The sequence below is a fragment of the Heterodontus francisci genome, chromosome 30 (genome assembly GCF_036365525.1).
Source record: "Heterodontus francisci isolate sHetFra1 chromosome 30, sHetFra1.hap1, whole genome shotgun sequence".
Classification (NCBI taxonomy): Eukaryota; Metazoa; Chordata; class Chondrichthyes; order Heterodontiformes; family Heterodontidae; genus Heterodontus; species Heterodontus francisci.
The window spans coordinates 48,602,195-48,630,149 of NC_090400.1; the positions used below are offsets into that span (position 1 = coordinate 48,602,195).

The 27,955-nt window shown below is 41.5% G+C and overlaps 1 protein-coding gene across 1 annotated transcript; it reads left to right on the forward strand.

The window, feature by feature from the left end:
- On the forward strand, window positions 1-27,911 carry aspa (aspartoacylase). Its single transcript, XM_068010529.1, has 6 exons — window positions 1-443; window positions 7,534-7,729; window positions 12,758-12,851; window positions 18,053-18,160; window positions 21,107-21,216; window positions 25,024-27,911. The coding sequence occupies exons 1-6, from the start codon at window positions 205-207 to the stop codon at window positions 25,219-25,221; spliced, it is 945 nt and encodes a 314-aa protein (XP_067866630.1). The 5' UTR covers window positions 1-204; the 3' UTR covers window positions 25,222-27,911.
- The last annotated feature ends 44 nt before the right edge of the window (window positions 27,912-27,955 follow it).

Sequence of the window (27,955 nt, forward strand, 5' to 3'; positions counted from 1 at the left end):
TCGCTATGTCAGTCCGAAACGTCTTACAATTTCCTGACTCTGACTTGACATTAACACACTCCAACTGATTCGCTATTTCAGCAGAAATGAGATGTAGTCGATCTTTGGCAATTTAGTCCTCACTAGAACGATCCAAGTTTCACTTCGTCCAAAGTTTATTTTGAAGTGTTCGTACTGCAGGAGCTTTTTCTCTTAACACCAGTTATGGCTTCCGCTGGAGTTGCCTGTTTGCCTGCAATCCGCAGAATCGCTGTGTTCGGCGGCACTCACGGCAATGAACTGTCAGGGGTATTTTTAGTCAGGCACTGGCTTAAGGACAGTTCGGAGATCCAGCGTTCGACGTTCGAGGTGCAACCTTTTCTGAGCAATCCGGTGGCTGTGCAGAGATGTACTCGCTATGTGGACTGTGATTTGAACCGAGCCTTCACGGCGGAAAATCTCAGGTAAGAAGTAATTACTGTACGTGGCTTTATTAAGAACTCCGGAATGACGGAAGGTAATGCAGAGACGTGGAAAGATTGGTTTACAGGTAACTGTCCGGGCTTGTACTGTTATGGAGAAATACCAAGGAAGTGATTGCTAGGCAGTAATTTATCAATGGCTCTACATCTCAGTCACCAGGCTGAGCTCCAGTTGTTTATAACCCTATATGACACGATATGGCTGTCTCGAGTCACTCCCAAACATCTGTTACCTTGTAAGATATACCCCACAGCATTCCTCACAGTAAGTGGGTGAAACCAGTGCTTTTAGGAGTGTTATATGTTGTAATCCACAATATATTATAAAAGTGGTGTTTTTGAACCAATCTGTTCCTTTTAAGGCCAATTGAGTCTAATTGCCTGAAGGGTTAGGAGGTGGGACTAGATGAAGGTAGCTCACATGATGAAAACACTGACAGCCTGTTAGGCCACACTACTGTAACGCTTTTTTATTTCCTGTGGGTAATTTTCAACTTCACTGCCTGGGTGGCAATCAGGAAGAAAGCAGTGTCCAATTGTTTTTTTTTAAAAACCTGTCCAATTTTTCATTCCATTGAAATCAATGGGTTGGATACGAGGAGGGTTCCAGAACAGACAGGTAATCAGTTTCACCAGGTTAAAGCTGAAAATTCTTCTTCATTCGTATGGGTATATATGTAAATTGGACAATTGGTTTCCCCTGGCTGGAGAGTCTAGATCACTGGAGCATAGTCTCACGATAAGGAGATAGCTATTTAGGAATGTGATGACAAATTTCTTCACTTGGAGGATTGTGAATCTTTGGAATTCTCTACCCCCGAGGGCTTTGGTAGTCAGTTTTGCTTATATTCAAGGCTGAGTTCAGTAGATTTTTGGACTGTAAAGGATATGGGGATTGGGCAAGAAAATGCAGTTGAGGTTGAAGATCAGCCATGATCTTATTAAAAGGTGGAACAGGCTTGATGGGCCATATCGCCTCCTCTTGCTCCTATTTCTTATGTTCTTAAGAGTTTTTTTTTTGCCCACGTCTAAGTGATTGGTGCTCATGCCTTCCTGCAAGCCAGCAACAATTACAGCATAATCAATGCATTGAGTGATAATCCACTGCTATCGTTGTGCGGTAGAAAGTCGTTAGGATTCTGAAAGGCAAGAATGTCATTGAATATGAAGAAGATAAAATTGTTAAATCTTGAACTTGCTAATCAAGTTTTGCCATACACCCAAACTCCTAGAGGGTTTTGAAATCTGTGTGGCAGAGGTTCTTAAGAAATGAAAGGCATAAATCTCTTGAGGTTTTGATGGAAAATAAGGGTGAAATCTGTAAGATAACTGGCCATCAACATGAAGGAATCGCTAGACAGTCAGGTAAGGTTCCACATGACTGGAAGCAAGCAATCAAGCAATTTTTAAAAAGGGCAACACATTTGATCTAGGTAATTATAGGCCCAATAGCTGAACACCAATAATAGGTAAGATAAAGAAAACTATTCTGTGTAGCATTAACTTAATTTAAAACACCCAATAGGGACGTAGAAGAAGAATATCCTGTCTTTGATCACTTTGTAGTTGCTATAAAGTAGATAGTGGGAATCTCTGATGTAGTTTCTTTGGACTATCAGACAACTTTGACAAGAGGAAAGATTTCTATTTGTATTAAAAGCCACAAAAACATAGGGTGGAACATGGAACTAGATAAGAAGATAGTCTTTTAAAAAGAATGAGAAAACACTCATGCAATGAGTGAAGTCAGATGGCAGAGGTGTTGAATAGAATCCTTTTGGGAGGTGGTGTTTGAATGCAGTTGCTTTTAATTTACATTAGTGGCCTGGATATCAAAACTAACTGTGAGCTAGTGATGTTTCCTGATGACACTACAATAGGAAGAGCAGTAGAAATATAGCATGCACAAAAGATTCACCACAGGATTTAGATCCATTATGCAATTGAGCAGTCAAACAGCAAATTAAACACTTATAAAAGTGAAATATAGCTTTGGTCAAAAACTGCATCAATATGAATGGAAAGGAATTGAATTGGCAGAGAGAGATGTCATACAATCATACAGCACAGAAAGAGATCATTTGACCTGTGGCAGCTGTTTGAAACAGCTACCCAATTAGTTCCACTTCCCTATCTTTTCCCACAGCCATGCAAATATTTCCTTTTCAATTATATATCCATTTCCCTTTTGAGATTTACTGCTGTATCTGCTTCCACCACCCTTTTAAGTAGTGCATTCCAGAGCATAACAACTTGCTGCTTAAACATTTGAAGTCAACAGTAGAAGAAATTGGGAGAGATGTAAAATGGGCTGCTGAGTCACTGTCACTCGTTTCACAGTATTTTACAAAGATTGCAACTTGAGTACTGTGTGTAGTTCTGGTCACCTCATTACAGAAAGGATGTAATTGCACTAGAGAGGGTACAGAGAAGATTTACAAGGATGTTGTCAGGACTGGAAAAATGCAGCTATGAGGAAAGATTGGATAGGCTGGGTTTGTTCTCCTTGGAACTGAGAAGGCTGAGGGGCGATCTGATTGAAATATACAAAATTTTGAGAGGCCTAGATAGAGTGAAGGTTAAGGGCCTATTTACCTTAGCAGAGAGGTCAGTGACAAGGGGGCATAGACTTAAAATGATTGGTAGAAAGATTAGAGAGGAGATGAGGAAAAGTTTTTTCACCCAGAGGGTGGTGGAGGTCTGGAACTCTGCCTGAAAGGGTAGTTGAGGCAGAAACCCTCAACTCATTCAAAAGAAGTCTGGATATGCACCTCAAGTGCCGTAATCTTCAGGGCTACAGACCAAATGCTGGAAGGTGCGATTAGAATGGGTGGAACATTTTTCAGCTGGCACAGACACAATGGGCCAAGCGGCCTCTTTCTGTGGTTCTCTTCTATGAGTCTATTCTATGTGTTACGACCAGGTGAGAAAGTGGTCTAGGGTTCCCTTTCATCTTTCACCTGGTCTGTGTAACAGGATTTTATTTTTAAACACACTTATTAGCTTCCCCTTGTTCACCACTTTCCAATTATAAGGCAAAGAAACAAGCACAAACAGGCTTTCTTAGGTTTAAAGAAGAAAGGTAAAATTTTAATAAACAAACTCTAATTTGGTTGATACCTACGGATACACGACGCACCCATGCTAGCATGCATATGCGATTCACACATGCAAATAGAGATAGAAAAGAGAAAAAAAATTAAAGTGGAAAGATTTGAGGCAATACCTGAATAGTTGTTGTTACGGTTCTTCGAGCTCACTGTAGAGTCCTTGATTGTAGGTGGATCTTGCTTTTCGTTGCGGCCCAGTATTCTTCTTAAACCTTGTTCGCTGTAGGAGACTTTTCTCTCCTGGGGTTCCATGAGAAAGAGATGGGAGCAGACAGGAGAGGTTGTGGCGAGCCAGCCAGGAGAGGTCTTATCAATCCAGGAGCAAAGAGCTTTTCTGCCGGCTCTCAGTTCAAAACGCTACAACAGGCATTTAGTCATGCAACTAACTGGTCTGACCATGTCTGTTTGTGGATTGAATTGGAGTAGGGAATAACTCCTTTGTCTACAAGCACTGTGTTAATATACAAAAAATATCTTTCCAGCCAGGGGCCTGGCAACCTCTTGTCACAGACCTTCTCTTCTTCCCAGCAACAATTTGAAATTTAATGTCCATGTGGCAAAATTAATGTGCCTCATTCTTGGCAGGTGGGGGATCTGCATGACATATGATTACACCACACCCCTGTATTTTAGAATACCATTAGTCTTGTCTTTGCAATCTGGTTTCAATTATCTTTGTTCATTGCTGAGAATTTGTATTTAGCACAAAATTGCCCCTAATTTGACAAGAAGGGCGGCACAGTGGCGCAGTGGTTAGCACCGCAGCCTCACAGCTCCAGGGACCCGGGTTCGATTCCGGGTACTGCCTGTGTGGAGTTTGCAAGTTCTCCCTGTGTCTGCGTGGGTTTTCTCCGGGTGCTCCGGTTTCCTCCCACAAGCCAAAAGACTTGCAGGTTGATAGGTAAATTGGCCATTATAAATTGTCACTAGTATAGGTAGGTGGTAGGGAAATATAGGGACAGGTGGGGATGTTTGGTAGGAATATGGGATTAGTGTAGGATTAGTATAAATGGGTGGTTGATGTTCGGCACAGACTCGGTGGGCCGAAGGGCCTGTTTCAGTGCTGTATCTCTAATCTAATCTAATCTAATTAGCAATCTCAAATTAGCCAGATATGGATGCCCAAAGAGAGAATTGTAGATCTCACTGGTGCTGTTCTGACATTGAGTTTAAAGTACATGTTGCAGCAGAGAAAAAGTTACCTTTCACTTGGATGTGCTGCAAGTTGCTTGGTTGATGCCAACATGGGAAGATATTCCATACCTCAGTATTAATATCCTTGATGAACACATGCCCCACCAAAAAAATGGAGAAATGTATATAAAAATGAATATAAAACCATAGGGTAAATTTTGTGAGGCTTTGCCTCACATGTGGCACCTCACGTGCAGCCAGCACATAGCAGAAAATCACAAGCCCACTGCTTGTGATTGTTTATCCATTGAAATCTGCATTAAATATTAGAGTAAAGATTACAGCAATGCAGGGCCTCACAACGTTTACCCTCATGTTTCAATTCTTTGCCCTACATTAGAATCTAGTACTTCCACCACAAGGCAACATGGTGGCTAAAAGTGGAGTTTATGGAGCAAACACAATGGCTGACCATTACACAGCTCTTTTAAATCCTAACCACCTTTATCTGATTACATGTGTGGCCAATGAAAATCATCAGCTGAGTCTCCCTCCCAAATGTTGCTTCATTTTTCCCGTTCTGTTCTGGAATATAATTGCACAGGCTCTAGCAGCCTCAAGTACTTCACCTAAGTTTTCAGTGTTCCTGTGCAAGCTCAAACAGTATGCATTGGGGGAACACGTCACCCATTAGACCCAAGCACAATTCTATTTACACTTGATGTTCACATCTAGTCTCCAGATAGCAGTTAGGAATGGGAATGTACCATGGTCCATAGACTCTGAGGGATCACTGTTACGAGGCTGAGATTAGCTATCTCAACAAACACATTAGGAATTGAACATGGGCCTTCCTGCTATGCATGCCAGTGTTCTCCACCAGGCAGTGGGAGCACTGACTGAGGCATCCACTGTTTTTTTTCAACACTGATATTACATATGTGGAAATAAATTTACAAGCTAAATCTGGCCCTTCAGGTCACACCAGAATCACCAGCACAGAGCACATAACTGGATTTTAAACACAGCTGTTTCATATTAGCTTACCATGGGTCACAAGCATGAGATCTCAGTCATGCCTCATAAGCAGGTGTAATTGATCAGGGAGAGCAAGGAGGAACAGCGACTGACTTGAAAGTCAAGTAACTGCAAAACACACAAAATTATATTTAATCAGAATAGAAATTAAGTTTGGTGTTTCACCATCATTATATTTCATAATTTGAACAGTCTTTGTTAAAGCATCAGTATTTATACAACTTATGAATATTTTAATTTCTAGATCTTGTATGTAATGCTGTATGCGTGTATGAGAGGCATAAGTGAATAATGAATGACAGTGACAAAGTTATGGTTTTTACACATGCTCATTGTTCATACTAAGTCCAGTAAGAATGTTGAGTATTCTCAGGTTAGCTGGAATATCGGCCTCAGTTCCAGCAGTATTTTGTTTCTTTCTCTTGCCAGTTATTATGGCATTTATGTGTAAGCAACCCATACTGGTGTGTACCATTCAGATCTCCCCATCTATCCATATCAGTTAACCAGCACACAACTCCTGATACTGCAAGCAAAGCTCTCAACTGCTGTACTCCACTGGCTCAGTCTGGAGCAGTGCAATCAGGATGTTTGCCAGCAATGTATGGAGTCACCAAGCTGGTATAGATCCTGGAACCTTCCATGAGATTTCTATGGTATAGTAATGTGTCACCTTTGAAAGTTGTTTTTGGTACAGTTATCCTCTTGTCTATTAGCATGTTTACTTTTTTTTAAAAGCATAATGATGTAACATGTTGGGGGTCTAGCAGCTGCACAACGGAGTGAAAGAGGGCAATTTGTACCTGATAATCCTCTCCTGGTGAGTTCCCAATCACAACTGTATTATTATACAAACACAGTAAGCAAGAATTCAGATTTTTTCCAGAGGAAGTAAGGACAAAATAGTGCAAATCACCATATTGATGTATCTGCCTCTCCTGTACTGCACATGGCCCTAACCTTAACCCTGGTGAATTGGGGCAAGAAAGATTATTTCATTACTACAGGTGCAGAAAATAATCAAAAAGGCTAATGGAATGCTGGTCCTTATATCTAGAGGACTAGAATGCAAAGGGGTAGAAGTCATGCTCAGTTATACAAAGCCCTGTTTAGACCTGGAGTACTGTGAGCAGTTCTGTGCACCACACCTTAGGAAGGATACATTAGCCTTTGAGGGAATGCAGCATAGGTTTACCAGAATGATACCTGGACTGCAAGGGTTAAATTTGGGGAGAGATGAAACAAACTAGGATTGTATTCCCTGGAATTTAGAAGGTTAAGGAATGATCTGATCAAAGTTTTCAAGATGTTAAGGGGAACAGATAGGTGGATAGAGAGAAACTGTCTGTCTTTTGGGGAGACTAGGACTGGGGGCATAGTCTAAAAACAAGAACCCCAGACCTTTCAGAAGTGAAATTAGGAAACACTTCTACACGCAAAGGGTGGTAAAAGTTTGGAACTTTCTTCCGCTAATGGCAGGAATGCTAGCTCAATTGTTAAACTTAAGACTGGGATTGATAGATTTTTGTTAACCGAAGTTATTAAGGGTTATTGGGCAAAGGCAGATATCTGGAGTTAGGTTGCAGATCAGTCATGAGCTCATTGAATGGCAGAACAAGCTCGAGGGGCTAAATGGCCTCCTCCTGTTCCTGTCATCCTATGATCGATTGGTTTTGTAGTGTTCTGTATTTCCAATGCAGGTTGTGGTACAGAGCTTCTTGCCCTGACACCAAGTTGAACAAGATCTAGCTGATTATTATTATTTTTTTTAAAAACCTTGCTCAAAACAGCATGCCGCTGAGTGACTCGATGCCTTATGAAGTTAAAAGAGCCCAGGAGATAAACCAGTTGTTTGGACCAAAAGACAGTGAGAATGCCTATGACCTTGCTTTAGATCTTCACAACACTACCTCCAACATGGGAAACTGTCTGATTATGAAAACTGCCAAGGATGATTTTACCATCCAGATGATTCATTATATTAAGGTAGGTGCTCTGACAATCCTGATTATTCTGTGCATGGTTTCTTTTTGTCAATTCGAATGAACTACTTATGCCAATTTCCCTTAGCCAGTTGGCAAAGATCAGTTTGGCTAAACACCTGTATCTGTGATGTAAACTCAATGTAATTCTATGTCATAGTCATTAAAGCAAAGGAGGCTATTTAGCTCATCGAGTCCATGTCAGCTCTCTATAGAGCAATCCAGTTAGTCCCATTCCTCCACTCTGTCCCCATAGCCCTGCAAGTTTATTTCCTTCGTGCCCATCCAATTTCCTTTTGAAATTATTGATCACCTGCACTTCCACCACCCTCGTTGGCAGCGAGTTCCAGGTCATTACCACTCACTGCATAAACAAGTTCTTCCTCACATCCCCTGTAAATCTTGCCAAAATATCTGTCCCTTAGTCCCATCAGCTAATGGGAACAGCTTTTCTTTGTCTCCCTTATCTAAACCTGTCATTAATTTTGTACATCTTTATCAGAAACTGATTCTGTAGATCTCCCCTCAACCTCTCTTGCTCTAAGGAGAACAACCTCAGCTTCTCCAACCTAATCTTGTAACTAAATTCCCTCTTCCATGGAACCGTTCTGGTAAATCTCCTCTCAAGGACCTTCACATCCTTCCTAAAGTGTGGTGACCAGAACTGGATGCATTACGCTAGTTGTGGCCTAACCAGAGCTTTAAAAAAAGTTCAGCATAACTTCCCTGCTTTTGTACTCATACCTCTATTTATGAAGGCTGCATTTGCTGACAATGCAACCACTAGGTGGCGCAGTACTTGCACATGCGCAAATGCAGCCTCATGCACTGAAACGTCACTGTCTGTAACGTTTTGGCAGCTGCCAGTAGTAAAGATGGTGCTGCTCAATTTATCACAAAAACAAATGAAATTCAGATCCCCAGTGACTGCGAATGCCGCCTCCATCCCACCCCCAACAGTGCCGTGCTCCCTCCTGCCATCGCGCTTCTCTTCAGCGCTGCCTCCCGCGCCCGTCTGCTGGCCAATCTCTCCCTGCCTCGCTACCTCTTCCACCTCAGCCACTCGCCATTTCTCCCCCACTCGCCTCACTGTTTCCTGCCCTCTGCTCTGCATCCCGCTCCCTCCTGCTCACAGTCTCCCTCCCCTCCCCACCTATCTTGTCACTCTCTCTCTCCCCACTTCCTCCATGCAAGAAAGAGAGATGGCGATCACGGGAGGGAGTGGGGAGCAGAGCGGGGAGAAGTGGTGAGGCCAGGGGCGAATGGCCCACAAGTAGGTGGGGGAAGTGGCGAGACGGGGAGCAAGTGGTGAGCAGTATAGGATGAAGTTTTTGCGCGCATGCGCCAATTATTCCTGGCAAGCCGGGTGCTGACGTAGGCTGCGCTTGCGCAGCACTATACTGACAGCAAGGGTCCGTTCTGTGCCTGTGTAAAACTGGAAGCATTCTGATGATGTCAGCACTGGGCTGCGTTATATTATTTATTTAGAGATACAGCACTGAAACAGGCCCTTCGGCCCACCGAGTCTGTGCCGACCAACAACCACCCATTTATACTAATCCTACATTAATCCCATATTCCCTACCACATCCCCACCATTCTCCTACCACCTACCTACAGTGGGGGCAATTTACAATGGCCAATTTACCTATCAACCTGCAAGTCTTTGGCTGTGGGAGGAAACCGGAGCACCCGGCGGAAACCCACGCAGTCACAGGGAGAACTTGCAAACTCCACACAGGCAGAACCCAGAACTGAACCTGGGTCGCTGGAGCTGTGAGGCTGCGGTGCTAACCACTGTGCCGCCCGTTGCTGTTGTCAGGAGTCACTTTGATTTATGAAACCCAAGATCCCATATGCTTTTCTAACTCCTCTCAATATGTCCTGCCACCTTCAAAGATCTATGCACATGAACCCCCTGGTCCATCTGTCCCTACACATACATACTTTAGAACTGTGCCATTAAGTCTATATTGCCTCCCTATCCCTTCTGCCAAAATGCATCACCTCACGCTTGTCTGTAATAAATTCCATCTGCCACTTGTCAGCCCATTTTGCTAGCCTAACTATGTCCTGTTGCAGTCGATTATCATCAGCACTGTTTGCACACCTCCAAGTTTAGTATCATTTGGCAAATTTTGAAATTTTACTCTGAATTCCAATATCCAGTCATTTACATATAGCAAAAAAGCAGTGGTTCTTGGGGAACACCACTGTCTACCATTCTCCATCTGAAAACCATTTACCACAGCTTGCTGTTTTCTGCCCTTCAGTCAATTTTTTTTATCCAACACTGTTAACCAGTCTTTTATGTGGTGCTTTGTCAAAAACTTTCTTAAAATCCATATGGACAACATCCACTGTATGCCCTTCATCAGCTTTCACTGTTACATCATCAAAATTTCCTTCATCAACCTTTTCTGTTGCATCAAAAAATTCCTTTAGATTAGTCAAACGCAATCTGCCTTTTACAAATTCGTGCTGGCAGCCCTTAATTAACTCAAACCTCTCCAAGCGCCCGTTAATTTTTTTCCGTGATTATTGTTTCTAAAACCTTACCCACCACTGATGTTAAACTGACCGGCCTGTAGTTGCTAGGAATGTCCTTACACCCTTTCTTGAATAAGGGTGTCACATTTGCTACTTCCCAATCCTGTGGCACCTCCCCCATATCTAGGGAAGATTGTAAGATGATGACGAGCCCTTCTGCTATCTCCACCCCCATTTACTTCAGCAACCTGTGATGCAAGCCATTTGGACCAGGTGATTTATCTACTCTAAGCATAGCTAGCCTTTCCAATACGTTCTGCCTATTATCTTCACCCCATCCATAACCCCCCTACTATCTTCACTTCTACTGATATTTCATCAGCATCCTCTTCCTTAGTAAACACCGATACAAAGTATTCATCAAGTATTCTAGCCTTGCCCTCTGCCTCTAAGCATATATCACCTTTTGTCCCTAATAGGCCCCCTCCGCCTCTTACCACCTGCTTACTATTTACATAGGTAGAAGACTTTTAGGTTTCCTTTTATGTTAACTGCCATTCTATTCTCATATTCTCTCTTTGCCAGGTTTATTTTACTCTTCACTTCCCTCTCAACTTATTGTATATAGCCTGATTCTCACTTGAAGAATTCACCTGACATTCATTGTACACTTCTCTTTTTGTTACATCATATTCTCTATCACCCTTGTCATCCAAGGAGCCTTGGCTTTGGTTCCCCTGCCTTTCCCTCATGTTAGAATGTACCTAGCCTCAGTTATATCATTAGGGTTGTGACTTAAATTTGACCACAATCAGATCACGAATAACAGTTACAACTCAGGAAGGGAACTTGGGAGAAAACTTGGATGAAAAGATGGGTTTTAAGAAAGTTTTTAAAGGGCAAGAAAAAGACGGGGGCAGATTGGTTTAGAGTGAGAATTCCCGAGGACAGGGCTGTAGGCAGCTGAAAGCTTTGTCACCAAAGATGTTGGTGGGAGGGGAGAGCAAAAAGTGCAGGAATGCATAATAAGCCAGAGTCTGAGCCCTGGAGCATCCAGGAAGGGTTTCAAGGTTGCAGGAGATTGTAGCAATAGGGTGGGGTAAGTTTATGGAAGGATTTGAAGATGGAGGACAAGGGTTTTAAATTGAATACAATAATGGATGGGGAGCCAATGCAGCAAGGACAGGGTGACAGATAAGCAGGATAAGATACTGGCAGCAGAGTATTGGACCAGTTAGAATATATGAATGGCCAGTTGGAGTTTTGTATTCTAGTCCTGGAGTTGGCAAAAGACATGTAAACAGCATGAATAATGTAGGAGTGAAGATTGGAGATGTGGAAGCAGAATCAGTTCACAAATCAGCATTTTCATTGTCTCTGGGAATGCCTTAGCAACACTGTTACTAGGGCAGCAAATCATGCTGCACCAATAGAAATTTGTGAGTATTTCTTTGGGCCGTTGCAAAGTGACAAACCCTTTAAAGAGTCATTACCTCTCTGTTACGATTATTACTTGGGGAAAGAGTTTGAACAAAGAAAGAATGACTTTTATTAATGCAATATGTCTCCACTACAAGTATGATTTTAGATATTTTTAGGAAAAAATAGTCGAACTTGCGTTCTCCACCTTGAAAACGCCGCTGGAACCACTCAGCAGGTCTGGCAGCATCTGTGGAAAGAGAAGCAGAGTTAACGTTTCGGGTCAGTGACCCTTCTTTGGAACTCGAGTTCCAGCTGCTGAGTAGTTCCAGCATTTCTTGTTTTTATTTCAGATTTCCAGCATCTGCAGTATTTTGCTTTTATTGAAAACTCCACTGCCTGTTTCCTAACTCGCACCAAGTTACCCTATGCTCACTGACCCACATTGGCCCACAGTACCCCAACGTCTCTAATTTAAAATTCTCATTCCTCATATTCAAATCCCTTCACGGCCCTTCCCCTCCCTATCTCTGTAACCTCCTCCAGCCCTAAAGCCATCTGGATACTCCCCATTCCTCCAACTCACGCCACTAGTGTACTCCATACTTCCTTTGCCCCACGTTTGGCAGCCTTAGCTTCAACCATCTATTCCCCAAGCTCTGGAGAATTCTCTCCCTAAACCTCTCTGCCTTTCTAGATCTTTTCTTTTAAGCTGCTCCTTAAAATCTGTCTCTTTGAACAAGCTTTTAGTAGCTTGTCCTAATATCTCCTCCTTTGGTTGGGTGTCAGTTTTTGTCTGGTTATGCTTCTGTGATGCTGTTTTGGGCTGTTTTAACATTAAATGCACTATAAATTTAAGTTGTTGATATTATACAGCCACATCAGCAAGGCCTGGCAATAGTTTCTTCATCCCCACTAATTTGGAGGACAGCATATAACATAAAAAATCTTCACAAAGAAAAAAAATACTTTTGAGATAGGATCAAAAAGCTTCACTAAACTAACAGAACTGTTCTAATTCTGTATATTATGGTGTATTTTCCCCCATAGAGAACTATTTAGAGAATTTAAAATATAAAATGATTTAAATAATATTGATAACCTTGTGATCTTTCCTATCCAGAATACTTTGACACCTGATAATTGTAAAGTATTGCTGCTTGAAAACCCTGCGGTCCAATATGGTGCAATACGAACTGTCGCGAAGCACTCTTTAGGTAAGCATCAAACTCAGGAGTGTAAGAATACCTCTAAGAAAGAAATTAGCAACAATTTGGAAAAGCTGTCCTTTACTTAAAGAGCAGAAACTCAGTTGTTTTATTGGTCATTAGTCAGGTTGTTCACACATCAGATCTGGCAATCTAAGCATGAGATATATAAGATAAGGGATCGATAAAGGCATGTTTAGTGCTATCAACACCGAGCTTCTTACTCTGAGAAAGCATATTAGAAATTCAGGCATGTGTCCATTTCATGATACCCATGATGTCCCGTCCATTCGTTTTAATGGACCTTGTAAAAAATGTAATAACAAACTATAATAAACATATTCATATTTTTACAGACAAATGCTTACATTTATGTAGCTCTTTGTCACATTTTCAGAGCCTCTCTGTGCTATATGCAATAAATTACTTTTGAGGTCCAGTGACTGCCATGTAAGAGAAAAGGCAGAATTTGCATTTATCTAGTACCTTTCACAACCACGTGACAATTCAGTACTTTTTTTATTGGTGTAGTCATTGCTGTAATGTAGGAAAAGATAGCAACCAATTAGCGCACAGCAAGCTTCTGCACACTGCAGTTTTTTTAAAGTGCTTTATTTCAAGAAGGGTCAGAGCCCCACCATCATTTAGTAGCACTTATTGGCAGTGAGATGGTACAGCGTGTTGGACCACTGACTGCTGTGAAGTGAATGAATGTGGATTCAGGATCATCAAAGGATACATTGTTAGGAGGGAATTGATGAAAAGAAGCTGGGCAAATCTCCATGGGAAGAGTAGGGGAAAAAACGAAGAGAGCGAACTATTGGGCCACATTTGCACTACTCCTTGCTAATTTTTGAGTGACAATGGCAAAGGTCAGGGAGCAAGTTGTCACTCCTAGCACATGGGGCAGGGTATTATTTGAGGGGAGAAGCTGTAGAGAGAGAAAACATTGTCGCCACCCTCCACAACTCCATTGCCACCCCCCTCCCCACAAAAAGTGCCTTTTGCATAGATAGACAGTTTTCTGAGCTCACCTGTTGGCCACATACGACGCAGAAATTGCAGGAAGCAGCCTATTGTTTCCCAGTATAGATGGTTCCACTTGTGGGGGAGACCAAAACCAGGTAATATCTATATAAGATAGTTACCAATAGATCCAATAGGGAATTCAGGAGGAACCGCTTCACCTCAGCGAGTGTTTAGAATCTGAAATGCGCTACCATATGGAGTGATTGAAGCAAATGGCATAAATACATTTAAATTCAAAGCTAGGTAAGAACATTAAGAAGAAAGGAATGGGAACTTATGCTGATGGTAAGATGAAGTAGGATGGGAGGAAGCTCATGTAGAGCATAAACACTGGCATAGACCTGTTGAGCCGAATGGCCTGATACATTGTAAATACTATGTAACTTATGCAATATGATTTTCTGGCTGTTGAGGCTACCACTAACAATACGTACTCAGAATATTGGGCTTCAGAAGTCTTGCTGACTAGAAAAGTGCCCATTGCTTTTCTTTTTCAAATAAACATGCAGCGAAAACATCAACTAAAACCTCTGACTGGCAGTAATTGTATATCACTGAAAAATGCTGTGCACTGGTTATGACTGTACAAAATCTCTTCAGTCTAGCCAATCTCCTCTGAATTGCCCTGACGCTACCTGTGTTTTTCACTCTTCCTAGAACCAAACACCAATAACAAATAGTCTGCCTGGAAGGTAAATGGATGAGCACACACACAGCCTGTGGTTTATTCTCTGTATATTGAAAGACAGCATTCTAATTCTAGTTTGCAGTAGCCAGTGAAGAGTGATCGCATCTGTTTTAATGGTTTGGGGAAGTCAGGCAGCCCTGTAGGATATTTGCTGCCATGTAGTCGTGCTGTGGCTGCATCTGCTTAAAGTCAAACTGTGTCCTCTGACATAAACCAGTCAACTACCAAGAGTTTAAACATGAGGCGAATGAGACAGACAATTTGTCAAATACCTACTCCTATACTGTAATAGGAATGGTTGGGGTACTGATTTATACCAGCTGATTATAAATAGGGCAAGAGACTTGTTAGCACACACATCTGCTCAGAAAGACAGTGTGCTGCAGACTCAGACTTCCCCAACAATTAAAACGGACAGGATCACTGTTTATTGGAAGAAAAACATGATGTCGGCATTGGGTCAAATGAGATAGGCTGCACTGAAAAGGTCTTGTGTAATAGCTGGTGCAGGGCATCTTGCAATAATATACAATTACTGTCAGTTAGCACTCTCATCCAGGCTTCTCTGCATGCACATGATGAAAATAACTGAAGCCATTTGTCATGTGAGAGAGCTTCTGTAGACAGTGTGCTTTTATTTCCTCTTTTCCCAGTAAGACTGCTCATACTGTGCACCATCCAAAGCTGAGAGGATGGAAAATGTTTTTTCGGACCTCTGTGGAAAACAGATGAGGGCAATTGAAAGTTTTGCCAGTATAATACAGTAAAATATGATCAGTTGATATCACAATGTAATTGACTGTGAATGCACTGACAAGTGGACTATTGGACTTGGAGCTGATTACTCCCTCTATTGTGCCAGTGTAATTGTTTTGTATAAATGTACATAACTCCTTAGCTGTCTTTGCAAAGCCAGCTCTATGAACACGTGTTGATTTTTGCTAAAACTCCTCATTATTAGATTTTAGATGGAAACTATGACTGAATTCTGAAAGCTGTTCACACTTTTACCCTTTATCAGGAGTAATTAGGATCCCCAAATGGATTACTAATTTTTTGGCAGTAATTTCACAGTTTGTCAAGTTTGATAATGAATGAAAGTTCCTTTAATTCATGCTTGTGCTATCATTACAAATGTAACATGTGACCTATGTCATTAAAACCTATGTAATTCACTTTCTTTCATAACATTTCAGGTGCTAAAAAGACAGCACAGCATAAAATAGCACAAGCAATTGTTACGACCAGGTGAGGAGGGGTTCACAGTCGCCCCCTTGCCCTTCCTCTTATTTGACCACAACAGGGTTTATTCCTTTTGTAAACCGTGGTTGTGCTTACCACTTCAAGGAGTATTTTACCTTTTACCTTTAATGTGATCGTGAAAGAATCAATCAGACAGGTTTTCTTGAGTTTAAACAAGAATGAGGTGAATTTATTATACTTAATCTAAACCGATTTAAAAATAATTTTTTAAAAAACACATTCAGGCACACATTCACACTAGAATCTCACACACACAAATAGATTACAGAGTGTAAAGTAGGTTTTGTGGCTGAATTAAAGTCCAGAATAAATGAAACTTAACTACACAGCCTGTGAGCATGGATAATTTGGTGGTCTTCCGGATGAAGTTGTATTCTTGAAGTCTTTAGCTGGTCAAAGTGCACTTTGTGGCTGGCCTGCTTGGCTCAGAGTTTTCTTGGAGGCAGACTTGTAGGTGGCTCTCTTCCCCTGGTCTCTGGTTGTAGCAGTCTGTAGGCTTGGAGAGTCCACAGTTGCAGACGGTTTTCAAACTTGATGTTTTCTAGAGAGAGAGAGAAAAAGGGAGACACACAGCCTTTCCTACTGCTGCACACTCAGTTACTGTTGGTCTCTTGTGTGTAACAAAACTCCCAGTTTTATACAGCCTGGGGAGACGGTCACATGGTTCTCTCAATCCCCTTTGTTTTTAATGAGGTCCAAACTCTAAAACCCAAAACCTCTCTCAGGCGGTATTGTCGGTGTTTACCTCCTGGAGGAACGTCTCCACTTACGAACGCCTCAAGATGGCTTTTGAATGTCCTGCCAATGAGGGTGATCTGGATCATCTACTCAGCCAAAGCATTGTCCTGGCTGGACTTCTTGTTAAGACTTGTGTCTCCAATTTGACGTTTTGGAATGTGAGGTATTTCAGATGCAAATTGCGGTGGCCATCTTGGTTGTCAGTTTTTTTTAAAAGTGAATCATAGGATTTTTTCCATGAAAAGTTTAATGTAATTTTCCAACTGATGTATTAATATTTCTCATTTAGCATATCGTGTTTTCTTGACATAATCTAAAAGTAAAAGGAAAGCCTTACATTTATATTCACCTTTCACAACATCAGATCGTCCCAAAGCATTTTACAGCCAATTAAAACTTTTGAAGCATGTAGTCATTCTTGTAATGTAGGAAACCAAATTTGTGCACAGTAAATTTCACAAACAGCAATGTATGTGATAATGAGCTGATAATCTGTTTTAGTGATGATGCTCGAGCACTAAATATTGGCCAGAACATTAGGGAGAATGCCTCTGCTCTTGTTCAGAATGGTGCCATGAAATCTTTTATGCCCATCTGAGAGAGCAGATGTAGTGTCAACATAACGTCTCATCTGAAAGAGAGCACCTCTAACAGTTTCCCTATTGCTTGAATCACACCAATGAATATGGTTGTTCCCACTGCAGGAATTCCCAAAGAATAGTGTAGTTAGCCAGAGGAAGGAGCTGTCAACTCCAGGAGGAACTAAAACAGTTCAGAGGGCCCTTGAACCCACTTGGTATTGCCACCTGTCCAGGATTTTCCTGGAGTCTCCAAAAATTAAAGATTAATCTCCTGGACACTGCTGTGAGCAACCCAGGAGAAAATTTATTGGGGCATTTAAAAAAGGCTTTGTCCCTTCCGAAGAAGGGTCACTGACCCGAAACGTTAACTCTGCTTCTCTTTTCACAGATGCTGCCAGACCTGCTGAGTGGTTCCAGCATTTCTTGTTTTTATTTGTCCCCTCCTGTTCTGCTATGACTTGAACACAGTTAATCTTCTGTGGTCAGGCTGATTTAGATTTTTATGGCAGACTGTAGGTGGTTTTGCATTGCTCTCGGGTCACCCATGGCATGTAGTGTTGTATTGGCCAATGGTGCTGAGTGATGTGACACTAGACCATGTGGCCGAATGCCAGCATTGCTAATGCATTAATGATGGAAGATGATGCTTTTCCATCATTAACCTATCATTTGCATTTGCCCACCAAATATGGGTGGGAATATTTAATGGCCACTGTCACTTCCAGCAGAAAACCCTGGGAGTGCCAGCAGCGGTTGGGATACCTGCCATATTTCCCACTCTCATCTTTCCAGAAACTGGCTGAAAGCCATTGGAAAATCTAGCCTTTAGTCTTTGGAAATGTTACAGATCTCGAAATTTCAAAATGTGCCTGGCATCTAATACCTTACCTTTTTTTCTCTCCCTCCCACAGGTCTTGAAATAGGTCCTCAACCTCAAGGGGTGATCAGGGCAAACATTTTAGAAAACATGCGGAAGCTAGTTAATAGTGCCTTGGATTTCGCACATTTCTACAATGAAGGTGGGACTTGCTGAGCATGTGCATGTAACTCGAGCACTGTGGCATTTTCATTGTTCATTGGGATAATGACCTCTTAAAATGCTGATTACTCACAGTGTACAAATCTTTCATTCTTTGCTCCAGTGATCATATATTTTCATAGTTACTCAATCCTGGAGCAGCAGACTCACTTTGACAAGAGTTGGCACCTTGCCCTTCCCAGTACCAGCAATGCCTTTGTCCTTCATAAGAGGAGCATTCTGATCATTATTGGGCTGCAAATATTTGTTTGAAAAGAACACAAGGCCACCAAGGCTCATGGGATTGCGGGTAATATATTTGCATGGATGGAAGATTGGTTAAAGGACATGAAGCAGAGAGTAGAAATACAAAATCAAATCCTGCGGTTGCTGGAAATCTGAAATAAAAACAGAAAATACTGGAAATATTCATGTCAGGCAGTATCTGTGGAGAGAGAAACAGAGTTAACATTTCAGGTCGATGATCTTTCCTCAGAGTTGGAATAAATGCGTCATTTTCAGGTTAGCAGGCCGTTATTAGTGGGGTCCCCCAAGGATCAGTGCTTGGGCCTCAGCTATTTACAATCTATATCAATGACTAAGATGAAGGGACTGAATGCAATGAATTCATGTTTGCTGATGATAAAAAAGCTAGATGGCAAAGTAAGCTGGGGAAAGTAAGCTGTGAGAAAAACAGGGTCTGCAAAGGGATAGAGATAGGCTAAGTGAAAGAGCAAGAAGGTAGCAGATGGAGTATAATGTGGGGAAATGTGAGGTTAAACACTTCCATAAAAAGAATAGTAAAACAATATTTTTTGAATGGTGAGAAACTATTAAATGTTGGTGTTCAGAGGGATCTGGGTGTCCTTGTGCACAGAAAGTGAACATGAAAGTATAGTAAGCAGTTAGGATGGCAAATGGTATGTTGGCCTTTATTGCAAGAGGGTTGGAGTACAAAAATAAGAAGTCTTGCTGCAATTTTTGGTACAGGGTTTTGGTGAGACCACACCTGGAGTATTGCGCACAGTTTAGGTCTCTGTACCTAAGGAAGGGTACACTTTCATTAGAGGGGTGCAATGACGATTCACTAGATTGATACCTGGGATGTGAGAGTTGTTCTAAGAAGAGATATTGAGTAGAATGGGTCTGTACTCTGGAGTTTAGCACAATGAGAAGTGATCTCATTGAAACATGTATGATTCTGAGGCATTTGACAGGGTAGATCCTGAGAGGTTGTTTCCTCTGGCTGAAAAATCTAGAACTAGTTTCAGGATGAGGGGTCAGCCAATTAGGACTATGATGAAGAGAAATTTCTTCACTCGGAGGCTATGAAGTACTTTGAGATGATCTGAGGATGTAAAAGGCACAATATAAATACTTTCTTTAAGCAGCCAATTTAGGCACGACATTGGTCCAGGGTGCAGGTTGTCTCTGCACTCTCAAATGGTTGATTGGCATCCTTCCATCTACGAAAGATAATGGACACGCAGCAAACATTCCATTTAAGTGGGGTGTCTTCTTTTGGTGCACCTTTGCTGATGGAAAATGGGAAATAAAGTAGGAAATCCAAAATGAAGGAGCGAAAAGGTAAATTACAGGATTAAAGACTATATGCCTCTGTCTGAAAAGTGCAGTCCTTTAAACTTCCAGGAAAATAAAACGATAGGAAATTTCTCCACACCAGTGTGATCGAGTGGCTCAGGATATTAGTTTAGAGTATATATTGTTACGACCAGGTGAGAAAGGTGTCTAAGGCTCCCTCTCAGCCTTCACCTGGTCTTACCATAACAGGGTTTAATTTTTAACATACTGTTTTTAGCTCCTCCTTGGGGAATCCTTGTTCACCACTTTCCAATTATAAGGCAAAGAAACTAGCACAAACGGGTTTTCTTAGGTTTAAAGAAGAAAGGCTGAAATAGCGACCGAACAGAGCAGAAGAAATAAAGTGGAAAAGTTTGAGGCAATCTCTGAAGAGGGTTTTTTATTACGGATCTTCGAGCTCACTGTAGAGTCCTTGATTGTAGGTAGATCTTGCTTTTCGTTGGGGCCCAGTATTCTTCTTAAGCCTTGTTCGTTGTAGGAGACTTTTCTCTCTTGGGGTTCATGTGTCTTCACTGCATTTGGAGTTCCGTAAGAAAGAAATGGGAGGAGATAAGAAAGATCTTCTCAGTCCAGGAGCAAACAGACACACTCCGTTCAAACTGTTTGTACAATTCAGAAAAACCCAGGTTGCCAAGCAGGTTAGTCATGTGACTAACTGGTCTGATCACGTCTTGGATTGTATCACATTAGCAGTCTCTGGAATGCTCCTCTTATACACAATACCTGGTGATCAAGGTCCATTGTGGGTTAAATGTGTTAGGGAATGGTCCTTTGTCCTTCCAAGCACTGTCTGTTAATATGCAAATGTCTTTTCCAGCCGCGGCCGATCTGTTTAACAAGTCCTTTCTTCACTTCAGTAGCAGTTTAAAATCAGTGTTCATGACAAAATTAATGTGCCTCATTCTTGGCAGGTGGGGGCCTAGTATGACAATATTATTAAACTCATATAACATTTGCATGCAACCACAGGGGATGAAAGTTGTGTTCAGCAATCGTGCAAATAGGTGATAGTGAACCAGAACCCCATGTTGTACGCTGCCCTACTTTCTTTACAATTGACTTCAATGGAAATGAAAATTGGGCAAAGTATAACATTTACTGTCACCCATTTTGCACAACTTCCGTTCAAAGTTCACCTCACAATGTTCCATAGAGAATTTGATTGTCCATGTCTCTATTTGCTCTTTGATTCTATTCTTAGCCAGACATTTGTCCAGTTCCTTTCTAATGGAGTTCATTGGTCAAAGACAGTGAGAACATTGGATGACCTTGTCAACCTGACAGAACCAAAGAGGTCTGGTTTGTGAGATTCAAGAGCTCATTCACATAATTTTTTTACATCTAGGCAAGGAATTCCCTCCATGTACCCTTGACGTTTATAGAGCTTTTGAGAAAGTCAATTACCCCAGGGATTCAGAAGGACAGATTATGGCTGTCATTCATCCTCAGCTGCAGGTAAGTACAATCTTTCGGATACAGCATGTACTGCTTGTCTTCATCAGTTTACTCCCTGCTTCTTGCCTTCATCACCTGAAGGCTGGGGTTTGGTTCTATGGGTTCCATTCACCCACTGATGCTTTGCTTAAATGGCCATTATTAATTTTTGGGGCTCAGCATTAATGTCAGCAAGCTATTTTATCCTGGGGGCCATCACAGCAGAATTGAATCCTATCCTTGCCCAACATTCCACACAACACATACATCCAGTGGAAGTTGCTCATAAAGCAATTAGGAGCAGGAACCCTGGTCAATATTCCTTCTCTCTAACACAGTAGTACTCCCATTGACAGTCTGGCTGAGATTAACAAACACATTACAGACCAGAGATTGAGCTAAGGTCAATCTTCGTGGTTCAGCTATTCACTGCATAAATTCGGTCAGCTATAAGGAAAGCTAAACTTTTGTAGGGTGAGGGTGTTTGGATGGCGTGGTGGTACCTCTGAGTGACCTAGTAGAACAACTGTGTCTGGATCAGAAGATCGAATATTTGAGTCCTGGGCTGGCTGTAACTTAATTGTTCCTCCATCCTGAGGTGTTGAGTGGCATTTTGGGCTAGACCAATCATAATGATACCACGCTTAAATTACTGGTGTATAAATTCCAATTTGTGTAATATGGGTCTATACTCTCTCGTGTTTAAAAGAATGAGAAGTGATCTGAGAGGGCTTGATAGGGTGGATGCTGAGACACTGGGCTGGATTCTCCTTCTGGGGGTGGAAAACAGAAGTTGGGACTGTTTCCAGGTCCTGAACCTGCCCACAGGGGCAGCAGTCACTCATTGGGATTTTCACGGGGGTGCCCCCTTGATTGACATGGAGACAGGTTCGCCATTCAATTAAGGGCAGCTGGCAGGCTCTCAAAACTGGAGGGCCAAATAGAGGCCTTCCAGCTAGTGAGGGCCAGCAGGCTGTGATGGTAGGTAAGTAACAGAGAAGGCACTTCAACATGGTGGTGCCCAATCACCAACATTTTTAACTCTTTAATTTAAAAAGGTTCTTGCAGCCAGGACACCACTGTGAAGGCGGAGCCCCTCTACCGGGCAGCATGTGGCTGCTGTTGCAGGCAGGGAGGGCCTCTAGGCCTGCCTGGAACGATGCTAACCACCCCCAGCCTGCTGCTGGATGCCCACTTCCAGGCACCTAAACTGGTCCCCACTGGTGCAGGAGACTGGAACTCCTTTAATTGGACTTAAGTTTCTGAACAACCTAATGGGCTACCTATGTGCAGGCGGGTAGCCCTGCTGGCCCCAATCCCACCTCCACAAAAATGGCCCAGTGGCAGGATGGAGCCAGGGAACTGGCATACCAGCCTGCCTGCCAGGGATGAAAATCCAGCCCACAGTTTCTCTTGGTTGGAGAGTCTAGAACTCGGAAGCATAGCCTCAGGATAAGAAGTCGGCCATTTAGGACTGAGATGAGGAGTAACTTCTTCATTGGTTGTGGATCTTTGGAGTTCTGTACCCCGGAGGACTGTGGATGCTCAGTTATTGAGTGTTTTCAAGGCTGAGATTGATCAGGGAATCGAGAGATCCGCGTATCGGACAGGAAAGTGGAGTTGAGGTCGAAGATTAGTTACTAGTGGTGTACCGCAAGGTTCTGTTTTGGGGCCACTGCTGTTTGTCATTTTTATAAACGACCTGGATGAGGGTGTAGAAGGGTGGGTTAGTAAATTTGCGGATGACACGAAGGTCGGTGGAGTTGTGGATAGTGTCGAAGGGTGTTGTAGGGTACAGAGGGACATAGATAGGCTGCAGAGCTGGGCTGAGAGATGGCAAATGGAGTTTAATGCGGAGAAGTGTGAGGTGATTCACTTTGGAAGGAGTAACAGCAATGCAGAGTACTGGGCTAATGGGAAGATTCTTGGTAGTGTAGATGAGCAGAGAGATCTTGGTATCCAGGTACATAAATCCCTGAAAGTTGCTACCCAGGTTAATAGGGCTGTTAAGAAGGCATATGGTGTGTTAGCCTTTATTAATAGGGGGATCGAGTTTCAGAGCCACGGGGTCATGATGCAGCTGTACAAAACTCTGGTGAGGCCGCACCTGGAGTATTGCGTGCAGTTCTGGTCACCGCATTATAGGAAGGATGTCGAAGCTTTGGAAAGGGTGCAGAGGAGATTTACTAGGATGTTGCCTGGTATGGAAGGAAGGTCTTACGAGGAAAGGCTGAGGGACTTGGGGTTGTTTTCGTTAGAGAGAAGGAGGAGGAGAGGTGACTTAATAGAGACATACAAGATAATCAGAGGGTTAGATAGGGTGGATAGTGAGAGTCTTTTTCCTCGGATGAGGATGGCAAACACGAGGGGACATAGCTTTAAGTTGAGGGGTGAAAGATATAGGACAGATGTCAGAGGTAGTTTCTTTACGCAGAGAGTAGTAGGGGCGTGGAACGCCCTGCCTGCAACAGTAGTAGACTCGCCAACTTTAAGGGCATTTAAGTGGTCATTGGATAGACATATGGATGTAAATGGAAGAGTGTAGGTCAGATGATCGGCGCAACATCGAGGGCCGAAGGGCCTGTACTGCGCTGTAATATTCTAATTCTAATTCTAATTAACCATGATCTTATGGGCTGGTGGAGCAGGCTCGAAGGGCTGTATGACCTATTCCTGCTTCTATTTCTTATGTTCTTACGTTAAAGCCAGAGTGTATTAAGATCTGATATATGTCCGATAACACAAAAATTCCCATGATTCATTGCTGGTCTATGCAGCATTAGTTAATCTCAGTTTTTGTAGTTTTCTTAGTACCCTTGGGCCCAGAAAAGGAGAAAGTAGGAAGGCTTCATCTTTCAATTGTTATCTAGTAACTTCTGTATTGTGTGTTTGTGGATGCCATGGGGCATTTTTCTATGTTAAAGGCACTGTATAAATGAAATTTGTTGTTATCTGATGAGAACAGGAAAGGGATTGGCTGTGATGCCCTCCATGTTTGAATAGCCTAGGCTCACATATGAAGCGTGGCCCCCTGGGTGAGGTACCTGATGGCTACTGTTGCTTTTGTAATGTATTCCAGCATGAATCAGCACGTTCTGGAAAGGAAAGAAAATTGGAAAATAAACTTTCAAAAAATAGTTCCTTCTTATGATGAGTTCCAAATCTTATCTGAACTGACTCAAGAGATTGGTTAGAAAACCAGGAACAGAGACCTTTCAACCTAGGGGTTGAACGTCTATATCTAACTTATTGCACCTGCTCCCCCCTCCACCCCAGTACCACACTCGCTTCTGACAAAACTTTCATTTGCTTGAAAAAAAGAACCTCCTATTAAAGAGTATTGTTTATCCAATTGCTACATCAGAGTCTACACATACAGGTGTGAGCAAACCAATGTAGTAGGTTAGCTATTGAGTTTTCACCTGTAGCACCTTGATTTACCTTCAGCCCTGAGGGGATGTGGGTCTTCTCAGACTTCTAGTTATAAGAGTCTTGGGTGAACAGCCTAAATCCAGTTCCTAATAGGCATAGGCCTACAACCGAAAAACTGACATTCGTTTAGCAATAATTTGAGAAGTGCAAAAATGACATACTGTGGATTAGGATTACTGTTTATGATTGAGATTGAAGCACATTACTGGGAAGAATAGAAGGAACTTAACTCTGCATCTAATTGTGCTTTGCCAGACTTGGCAGTGCTTGCTGCTGTTGAAACATAAAAAATGCACAAACAAAATTGTCAGGCATGATGCAATCTAAAAAGTCTTCATGTAATACAAATCTCTTGAAGTTGCTCTTGAAGTATTCCTTTGCGCATTTGTCTTGCAGGACAACGATTGGAAACAATTGAAGCCAGGTGACCCCTCATTCCTAACCCTGGATGGAAAGACTATCCCTTACAATGGAAGCAGTGCCGTGTATCCAGTGTTTGTGAATGAAGCTGCTTATTATGAAAAAGAGTCAGCCTTTCTGTTAACTCACAAAGTAACTCTGAAGGCAAACAGTATGAAGGTTTCCAAAACTTAATGTAAAGGATTCTCCAGGAGATCTTAACTGCTGTTCATCAGACCAAAGACTAATTCCACCAGAGAACATGTGTTGCTACTTTTAATTATTTTTCTTTTTTTTTAAAAAAAGGTACAAGTTTACTAGTGCAACCAGTCTATTTTGAGCAGGTAGTATCTCATTTGAATTGCTGTCAGCTGATGGGAGGCACAGATTGTAGGGTGAGATAAGTCTTTCTTTTCCCAAAAAGGGAGCACTTAGCCACAGCAAGATGTTCTATCTATCCACTCAGCTGAGTATGTGGAAAAACTTACTCTTTGAGCAATTACTGCTGCCTGTGCTGGTTACAGACAAAACCAAGGTCATCAGCATGAGAATGTGGTGCTGACTAAAATGTTGCATCAATCAAGTTTTGTTAATTGAATTGAAATTAATTTTCCCTTTATCCACTGAGCACTATGAAAATATGAAATGCAGATTAATTTTCAATTAATAGCCACAGGGTGACTTTAAACTTGAGTTTACAACAGTACAAAGGTTCATTTTGTTCTGATTTCCTACGCAGCACTGTGATGACATAAGCAGTTACATATATGCAAGATACTTTTTTTTAAAAACACTGCTTAATTAGTGGTAAAAAGATATTTGATATTACAATTTGGTCATTTTGCCTTCAAAATCTAAAACATGCATAATGGCATACAAAAGAATACACACCTATATCATGCTGTTTAGATAGTGTCCAGTATGATAAATGGTAAAATTAATGGCAAGTCTCAGGGATATATTCTGGCTCCATTCCTTTTCATTTACATGGTGTGCACATCGGAGTCGAAAGCCATCTGAAATGGTAGCATCTTCAATTCTTAGACACATAACATAGAAACAAGAGGATGAGCTTTTTATCACCTATACTGTCTACCAATCTTCCAATAGAAGAGTTGGAAATGAATATCAATGTTTCACTACCCTGCAAACATCTCGGGTAGATCAACAGCACAACTCCTTCGTGACACTCATAATTTAGAGCAGGGCCTTTATGACCATATCCAGATGATAGATTATGGAAGATTTATGTGAGGTGTAAATAAACTTAGGTAGGCAGCAAATCATTAAGCACAGAAAACTATTGAGGGGATGTTCAAGACCAAGCTGGAAACACTGTTCCTCTTTCTGATAAAGACCTGGAAGTGGGAACAGTATCTAGTAACCTGAAAAGGAATGGATAAATACTTGCAAACATTGAGTTAGTGAAAAGGCCAAAGATCGTTGTGTAAAAAGAAAAGGCTTACTTGCCCTAAACATAACAGAAGGAAGTTGGTGGCATGTGCTTTTGATTTCTGGCAATACATCACACATCCCATATTTTACTTTGTGTATCTACATGAAAATTCTCTGGAGACTGTTTGTTTCATCCCTTGGTTTACAAGGCACACTTGACTTCACCACTGTTTCCTCTTAACATCTTCCACTTGAAGGAACATAAATTGGTGGCAACTAAAGTTCCCTATAATGCTTTTGAGGTGAAATTGAAATTTGAAATCTGATGAATCTCTTTAAACTTAGTTTGAGGAATTGCAGGTAACTGTCATAATCGGCAAAGAGCAACAGGATTACCTATATTCCGCTTATTAAGTTTAGTGAAATTAATGGTTTAATACTATTTGCAAAACAATTCTTTACGCCCATTAGATCCCCACTGCCACACGTTCTAGTTTCGTTAGGAGGTGGAAATAGGTTGGGCTGCAGCTGTAGACTTGTGCAAGACCTGGTGTCAGTGCTGATTAATGTAAGTTGTGTTTAAGAGTTGATCAGGCTTTTCATCCTTTAGGATAGCGGGCTATGTTACTGTAATGAGCTCTTCTTAGCTGAACTAAAAGCTGCTAGGACTTGAGCACTGAGTTGGAAATAAGTTTGAAGGTCAAGCAATACTCGAGTTCAAAATTTTGTCCTCTGACTAGAGAATGGATGCCCAATTACTGTGGCCTTTTACAACTTATTTTTGAGTTACTACATTCAAAATGCAATTCTGAACTTTATCCAAATTATGTTTTCCTATTGTGACTGAAGTGTAATTTTTTTAAAGTTATCTTCTGAAGGTATGAAGTGTTTTTTCCAACTTATCTATAATAACAGGGATCTAACCCGGACAAATTCTTAAAAATAATAATGTCAGAAAATCCCAGTAACTGGATTTTTTATGAATAACTGTATAACTAGTTTATATTTCAACTAATCTCAGGTCAAGATTAACATTAAACACATTAATTGAGAGAAGGACGCATTATTTTGGGTAGTATCTTTTAAACCACTTGTAATCCCAGGTAGAACATTTTTCTAAATATCGCACTCATTTTACTCTTTCAGGCTCTTTATAACTACCAGAAATGGTGATAAATTTAATATATTTAAGTTTTGTTTGTACCCTTTAATTGTGTTTTGAGAAGATCAACAGTTATTACTGGAATACCATGGCTAACTATGCAAACCCTAGCCAAACAGGGAGCCTTCCCAGATAAAAATAGTAGACTCTTTTTTTTTAAATGGTATGCCAATCTCCTGTAGGACATCTATATGCTACTTTAGGATTGTGTAGGATGGAACTTTGTCTTTTGTTTAATAGTTTCTTCGTTAAAGATAGTTTTTAAAAAAATCATTGTGTTTCAGTTAATTTTAACAAAATTAAAATATATTTAGATAAAAGTTTTAAATGAAGTGTGAACAGTAATTTGATTGATGTTAATATTCTTTATCT

Excerpts from the sequence above, each read along its gene's own strand:
- aspa (XM_068010529.1), top strand. The coding sequence starts at position 205 with ATGGCTTCCGCTGGAGTTGCCTGTTTGCCTGCAATCCGCAGAATCGCT. Across the intron at positions 7,730-12,757 it reads AGATGATTCATTATATTAAG|AATACTTTGACACCTGATAA; the intron begins GTAGGTGCTCTG and ends TTTCCTATCCAG. Across the intron at positions 18,161-21,106 it reads CGCACATTTCTACAATGAAG|GCAAGGAATTCCCTCCATGT; the intron begins GTGGGACTTGCT and ends TTTTACATCTAG.